General features: G+C 35.3%; 1 protein-coding gene across 1 annotated transcript in view; it reads right to left on the bottom strand.

The window, feature by feature from the left end:
- The window catches only part of LOC111630988, an 18,681-nt gene extending 11,407 nt beyond the window's left edge, over positions 1 to 7,274 (bottom strand). Inside the window, exon 1 of the mRNA XM_023375168.1 lies at positions 7,107 to 7,274. Within this exon, the coding sequence (XP_023230936.1) occupies positions 7,107 to 7,274 (168 nt within the window). The remainder of the gene's footprint in view (positions 1 to 7,106) is intronic.
- Between the last annotated feature and the right edge of the window lie 586 nt (positions 7,275 to 7,860).

The raw sequence follows: 7,860 nt of genomic DNA, 5'->3' as shown, positions 1-7,860 counted from the left end.
ACAAAGGAAAAGTACGTCCTTTATGAAGGCATAGAGCCTTTACTACATGAAAATGAAAATTAATGAATACACTGTGTACAGTAATTTACCTGATAAGACAGACCTCAGAAAAATACTTTATGAGAGCTTTTATACTTTTATAAAGCTGTCTATAATGAAAATTAATTAACTAAGGATTTTTTTGCCTTGCCAGGGTGTGACCGAGTTATCCGGAGTGCCGGGTTATCGAGAGCCGAGTTTTCGAGGTTCTACTGTACCTAGAAAAGGAGTAAGAAACAACAAAAACACAGTAAATTAATCATTTTGGTAACGTTTATTAATGCTGAACATACATTTCAAGTTCGAAAAAGCGCAATTTTTTTCTTATTTATGTAAAAGATCAATGGAAAAGTAATAACTAAGTTGTGTTTTTAAGAGATAAAAAAAAGTTACAAATCAAATGAACACTACCGACTTATTATGTAGTTTAGTCATCTATATACTCGTATATAAAAGAACAAGTCCCAATAGGATAATTAACGCAGAGCCAAAACTACTGGTGCTAGAAACTTAAAAATTTAAGGGTGTGTTCCTTTTGTAAAGTTTAGGCGTACTAAGAACAGATTTTACGAAATTCAACCCTAAAGGAGTGAAAAGGATAAAAAATTTGTATGAAAATTTTTACTGCGTGGGCACATGAGATCGAAACTTATGTCATAAAATGTGAAAAAAAATTAATGATCTGTAAAACATTCTTATAAAATCATCCCTTATTATAAACTTGAAAATTAACTTTTTTGTTTTATTGTAGAAAATTATTTATCATAACTGAAGTTCCAGACAGCTTGATAGCCCGAACGGCCCCAGGCTTTCACCCGTGCACGCTAAGTGTCTTTCATTACGAGCATTTAGCTTTCCGAAATCAATGAGAACAATTATTTGGCATTGACGGCTGCGAATTTCGCTCCAATAAGCTGCCTCGACTTGTTCGATTATGTTATCAATCTCAATTTCATATTTATTTTCACATTCTCACTTCGCGATCTTTCTCTGTTCTTTTTCCGTTATTTACACGTGTAGGTCATTTCATTGTTATCCACATTTGATGTCATCATTTATCACATACTGCCGTGACGCTCGTGTCTGTCCGCTACAACTGTCAAGAATTAACGCGATTGGCGAAACGTAGTGACAGATGAGAGCAGGGTGAGCGATCCTTGCCATAATGCGTACGTGCGTTAATCAAGCCGAATAGTTTGGCCGAATATTTGGCTATTCGGCCACGCTCCTTGCCGAATATTCGGTATTCGGCCTGAGGCCGAATATACCATTCGTTGCATCACTACTAATTAAAGATGGATCCAAATGATGGCATAATCGTTTTTGGTGTTAGAAATAAGCAGTTTACGTTTAGTCTGCAAAGATGGAATTCTGTATATTTCTGTGTTATTTAATGTTATGTTAAATTATTTTAATTAAACTCATTTCGAAATGTTTAATTAAATAAGATCATGTAATAAAAAATTAAATGCAGTATATAAAATTTCTATTTATATAACGATACTAAGATATATCGAATATCACAATCATATAAAGATATAATCCGTGTGATTTGATACACTTTTGCAAAGTTATATAAGATCTTGTATAAATATCGATAAATACCTGGAGTATCTTGTATATAAATATCAATATTTTTGATTATCAATGTTATATTAATAATCGATTAAATTAAAAGATCGCGATTGTTTTTCAAGTAAAAACTCAATAAAATGATAAAATCAGAGTTTTTATTATTTTTACTGTTAATATTTCAAAGACAGGTTTTGTTTAATTTGGCTATCCAGTAGCCGAGTAGATATACCAGTGGCAGTTTCACGCCTCACCAACATCACGTGGAATTATCCGGGTTTTCTTCGCGTGTTTAACACCTACATATGATCCAGTTTCCCATAGAAACACCTAAATAGAGTTCAGTTTTTTCCAAGAAAGTCCTGCAGGGAAGCTCTCTTCCTTTGGCAGATTGCCCAAGTGTTGTATTTTCTTAATTGAATCGATTCAAACCAATCCACTCTAATAACATCTTAGTTATTATCCTGACTGATTGACTGGGTGACTGACTGATTCATCATCGCCCAGAGCAAACTGCTGAACCTAAAGAGGTGAAATTTGGTACGCAGTTAGAGTACATCATGAAAACGCACAATAAGAAGGGATTTTTCGAAATTTTCCCGCGGGGGGAGAAGGAGAGGCTTATCTTGAAGAACGGCTTCTACTGTACTATTTTAGATGCGACTTTTTGTTTTCAACTACGTTTAGTCTTCATTGAGTACTTAGGTGTATTAAAATGATAACATTTCAGACATTGTTATAAATATTTTTATATATTTCGATTTTTTAACCAAGTGTTCGAACCGTTTTAAATTCGAATTTATTATTACGTATTGATTCGATTATAGAACGATTGTAAACGTTCCGGAAAATTGATCACATTGAAAACAATTCGTTTGATTCTCGGCAATTCTCATCATTCTCGGCGGTAGGTGTTATATAACAATTACTATGGTTGTTGAAATACTGAATATAAATAGGGTTTGCTTGCAAAACCTCCGCAAGCGAAGTCGTGGATAACAGCTAGTTGAAAATAAAATCGAATTCCATTATTTATAAGTAGAAATAAAAATATTCATTCGCAAAAATAAGCTCGTTTCAACTCGAATTGATATTGATCGATTGCATTACGATCATAAAATTCTGCACAGCGCATAGATAAGTAAACCTATTTCGCTTATTTGCGTTCTGATATAAGCGAATACACGTGGAAGGAGAAGGAAAAATCGTCGCTGTTTCTAGAAAACAGCTTTAGAGTAATAATTTACAATTGCTGTAGAGTAATAAGCTCCATTACTTCTAGTTAGACGCAATATGGCGGAGAATTGCGTTTACTGTATGCTTTATCCCGTAATCTCTATCTCTATAATTTTTGGCGATATTTCTTACAAACGCTGCGATTGTCACAAGTTGAACGCCAGACAATCAAAAATAATAGAATTTTACAGGAAATGCATTCTGATATTCTCGGTTACTGAAACGATTGTATTTGTCCTTCAGAATCTTGCAACTAAAGAGAATGTTGTATTCTGTAGTCCTATTGAAAGATATAACGGTAGAGAAATGCATCCTTTTCTGAAAATGGCCTTTTATTTCATTAATATTGGTTACATTCTTTGCATACATGTGGGTAGGAAAAAAATAAGCTTTGACATGAAAATATCGAGTTACAGCGGCGAGAAGGAAAAATTGTTTCGGTATCAATTGGTAATGTTAGGATTTTTCGGTGTTTATTTTCTCGGAATTTTCATTTTTATCGCTTTGATGTCCTCATTTGTTTTCTTTCCGGTAGTAGAGAAGGATTCGAGTTCTTTTCGAGCACTTTTTTGCTCTCTTTCGTTTACTGTACTTGGTACTTACAAAATGGCATTTTATTGTTGGATGATACCGGCATCGTTATTAGTAGGCCTTCTGATACTGGAGAGATTCAGAGAATTAGCGAAACAATTACAATTAACCAGAAAGAGATGCGTAAAGTATGACGTGGACGAAATCATCTGGAAGCATGCAGAGATTTATGATCTTATAAATCAGATGAATAACAAATGGAAGGAACTATTTTTCGGTATATTTGGCATAGTAATTTATATCTTAGCGTTTTTTCTTTACAATGCTATTTTCGGTGAACTGGACATAATTTTTCGGCTATTATTATGTCTCGCCACCATTTTTTGCGTTTTTCTGGCATTGTTGTTCTCTTTTGCTATTTCCCATATTTCGGCATGCGTAAGTTCTGTTGGGCAGAATAAAAATTTGTATCAATTTTATTTTTTCAATGACATTTTTTAATTTTATATGTTTAGGTTTATGATTCTTTTCAAGAAATAAGGATCTTCGCTTCCGCTCGTTTGGCGGTAGAAGACAAAATAAAAGTAAGTTTATTGTATTTTCAATAATTATAAATACAACTGTACTCGTATATTCGTACTTCTTTTAATTATTAAAATTTATATTTATTTAGATGTTGGATTTCATGAAAAAATTTCGAGAAAACGAACTGGGATTTAGTTGCGGTGGTTTTTTCGTTGCGTCGAAGGGATGTCCGGTAAAGGTATATGGAAGTTTATCAAATATAAGACACATACGTAGAGTATAAATTCAAGTTCTGTAGCGATTAATTTACAGCTGTGAAGATTTAAAACGTGAAAAAATAGGAAAAAATTAATTGTTCTTTTTCTCGTTAATAGGTATACAGTTCGCTCTACTCCGCCTTCAATGTTCTGCTGCAAGTTCGGGACATTTTGAAAGGCGGAGATAACAAGTGCATTTCTTTCGTTGCGCACATTTTAAATTTATCTCAAAATTCCACTTTGTTGCAAAAATAATCGCTAATAATTACAATTTACGGAATATTGTAGTCTACAGTATATATTTTACTTGATTTCAACGCTAATTATTGTAAGAAATTAAATCGGTTTGAACGTTTCATTTTTCAACCCTTAAAAAGTAAAATTAAACATTATATTATATATAACTAATATTTATTCTGTATCCGTTCGGTTTATTCTTAATCTACTGTATTGTGTTTCTCTATGCCTAGATTGTAAAAATAAATAAAGCGTGTTAAGAAAAATAATGTGTTTTCAAACTCTCGTTCATTTAATAAACCATACGCACGGACCTGTCCTGACTGAATACAAGCAAATGTTTTTCATAGATGCTTCTTCTACTGTATGTTGTCATGGTCATGATAGGTGCGCATCAATGGCCGAAAATGATAAATCTACCGAACAGTAGTGGTTGGATTTGGGTTTTCGCCTGATCCCGACCCTAATCAATGCCTAAAGTTTTCCGGATTTTCTTCGTGTGTGTAAGTTACACAGCAGATTTTTCTATACAAAGTTTTTCCGCATTAAGAGGGCGCACACACACACATAAATACATACACACACTTACCCAGGGAATTTTTTTTGCCTATTTTTTTACTTTTGGTTTCAGGAGATTTGCAAAAAAAACTCGAAAAATTAAATTTTGCCAAGGAACTATTTAATAAATTGAATTTTTTCATATTTATGATATTTTATTTAGTACTGTAAACATGTCTACCTTTCACAATACAAAATAATTAAATGGCGATATATTTATTGTTTTATTGTTACTGTATTGAAAATTATAGAAAGATAAATTTGGGTGTGAATTCGTTGTCTTCATCGACCATTTTTTTTTCACTCAGTGTTGAACATATTATTGAACCAAATATTCAGAATGAATGTCGAATGTTATAAATACAACTCAGTAATGTTAAATAATTATTTTAATAAAATATAAATAATGAGGATTATATATTCTGGAATGCGGTTACTTTACAGTTTCTACATTTTACTGTAAACAAGTAAAACGGCAAAGCCGTATTTGGGGCAAGGGTATGTCTCGGAGACTCACTTCTAAGCGGGATCACTTCGAAGCTCAAGGCGGGTTTCGTTCTCATTCTCCAATCTTTGGTATCGCTGGTTTTGAATACGATCTTTGAAACCTCGCCCGCTTCGACCACGACCACGAAGCCGTCCACGTGGCATATTCGGTGAAATTAACCTATCCAATTTCGAAATTTTTCTCCGTTGCGTGTCGCTCCGGTTTGAATTTTCGTCGATGCCTAACGAAAATTTTCCGTTTTTGAAAAAATAATCGTGGCTATTGTATCGTCCGGAATTATTTTGTACAAATAACATATGTATACAGTAATACCTCGACTTACGCTATCCCGACTTACGCAAACCCGGAGTTACGCGATTTTCAAATCTCGTCGATTTGTCTTTTGTTTGATCGCCACGCAATTCTTGATTACTCACTCCCCCCATAATATTGTTCAGCTTATATGTTCGGACGTGTCGCGCGGAATCGACACATAGTTACAATTTATTTTGTGTTATTTATTTCTGTGTTTGTTATATCTACGGAGACTCGAGAGACTCTATGTGATTAATTCTTGTAACCGTAAACGAATCAAAAGACGGGATAAGATTAACGAGAACATTTATTAGCTTACATACATCCGACTTGGATTTTACGCAAATTGGGAAATTATACCCCGACTTACGCGAATTCGACTTACGCGGTTATCGCTCGGTCCCACCTATCGCGTAAGTTCGAGGTATTACTGTATTAATAAATATGAAAATAAAACAAATTATATTTCGGAAGTTTGTTGTAATATAAAATTACAGTATAACGACTAGCGCCATCTATTGTGAAAAAAACGTTCCGATGCCGAAACGAGATATCTCGGGTCAATCGGTCGAGGTCAACACTTGGCGACCAGAGAATAACACGGGACAGGTAAATGGGTTTTTTCAAAGATTCGTTTGTCAAAATTCGATTTTCGTTTTCAAAGATTCGTTTGTCAAAATTCGAAATTCGTTTGTCAAAATCTCGCACTACTCCCTGTTTGTAGAAAGTGTCGCCATTTTGAATTTTATTTTGACTCGTTTCTTGGTCTCCAGAGTCTGGATTTTTGATGCGCGCATGATTTGGGCACTTAATACTCTATGCCACATTGCAACTCCTGACATATGTACTGTACTCCATATCTCTAAGCTGGTAAGCCAGCAGGCAGTACAATTTTGTAAAAAATACATAGTCTTGTCAATAAATACAATTCTACATAACTGCATAAGGTATATCATACGTTAGTAAAATGCTTATAGAATTTAAATTATATAATTCAAAATTAAAAAAAATAATTTAAATAAATCAAGGTAAAATTTGCCTCCGAATGAGGGGTCGCCACCCCCCAAAGTGTAGCCCCTCCTATGCGAACAATAAATGTCTAATGAACCACCCTCCTACGCGCGACCCTTTGTGATAAGCCGCCTACGTCATTTCCGGTCACGTGACACGGTGGTCAAAAGGGAGTCTACTGCGCGAAAAATAAAATTTAACGCGCGCTCGCGAACACCTTCGTTAGGTCTCTCTCCTCGTCGCTGTCGTTTATCCCGTCCACACTTGCCCGTGTCACCCGCAGTTGCTATCTATTGCTTGTAAATACAACTATATCAACTATATATTATTAATTTTACCTTTGCCGGACCACAAAGCCAGATCCACGTTGATGTTAGTCCAACTCTGTATCCACTAGTGCAACACGTCGTCTTGCTAGAAACGTTTCGGAACTCATATTTCAGACGAAGGAGCCCAATGACAGCACATCTCATGACAGCCAAATCATGTGGGCTTTCCTCAGCCATTACAGATGCAGCGCAATCCGCGGGCCAATGGGGCGCGGGTCAGGTAACACTCGGACCCGTCTCCCGAGGCTCCGCTGGTCACGTGACAGTCGGGACCGTCTCCAGCAGTTATATAAGCCGTACTCACCTTCATATCCTCGAACCCAGTATATATTAATGCCTACGTAAGTTATGCCTTTTTCATGCGACATTTCAGTGTCTCCCGTTGTGGATCACGCCACGATATTTAATAATTTAAACTGTTCCAGCTCTTTATAGAAGTCTGATATACCCTCATTCGGTTCATATATATACTTCGACAGTTCTATTTTGTCTATTTCCTTGGGCATTGCGTGGATGATCACCTTCGGTAATCTTTTCTTTGGCTCCCTTGCTATCATGCCAGGGATCATCTCTACTGCCTTCTGTAATGTTTCTTTGTCTTTTTTCTTATCAACCTCAATTGCCACCGCGCCATTAATTGTTTTAAACCTTTAACTTCAATCTTCAAAAGATGGGGCTTAATGTTATCTTTTATTATCTTCTTAGTCCGTTCTGCATCTTCGGCAGCCTCAATACGTTGCACAATAAGAACTTCTCTTGGTTT

This window comes from Centruroides sculpturatus, unplaced genomic scaffold (genome assembly GCF_000671375.1).
Source record: "Centruroides sculpturatus isolate CEXI.00-Female unplaced genomic scaffold, Cexi_2.0 scaffold687, whole genome shotgun sequence".
NCBI lineage: Eukaryota > Metazoa > Arthropoda > Arachnida > Scorpiones > Buthidae > Centruroides > Centruroides sculpturatus.
This window is presented reverse-complemented; position numbering and strand designations above follow the sequence as displayed.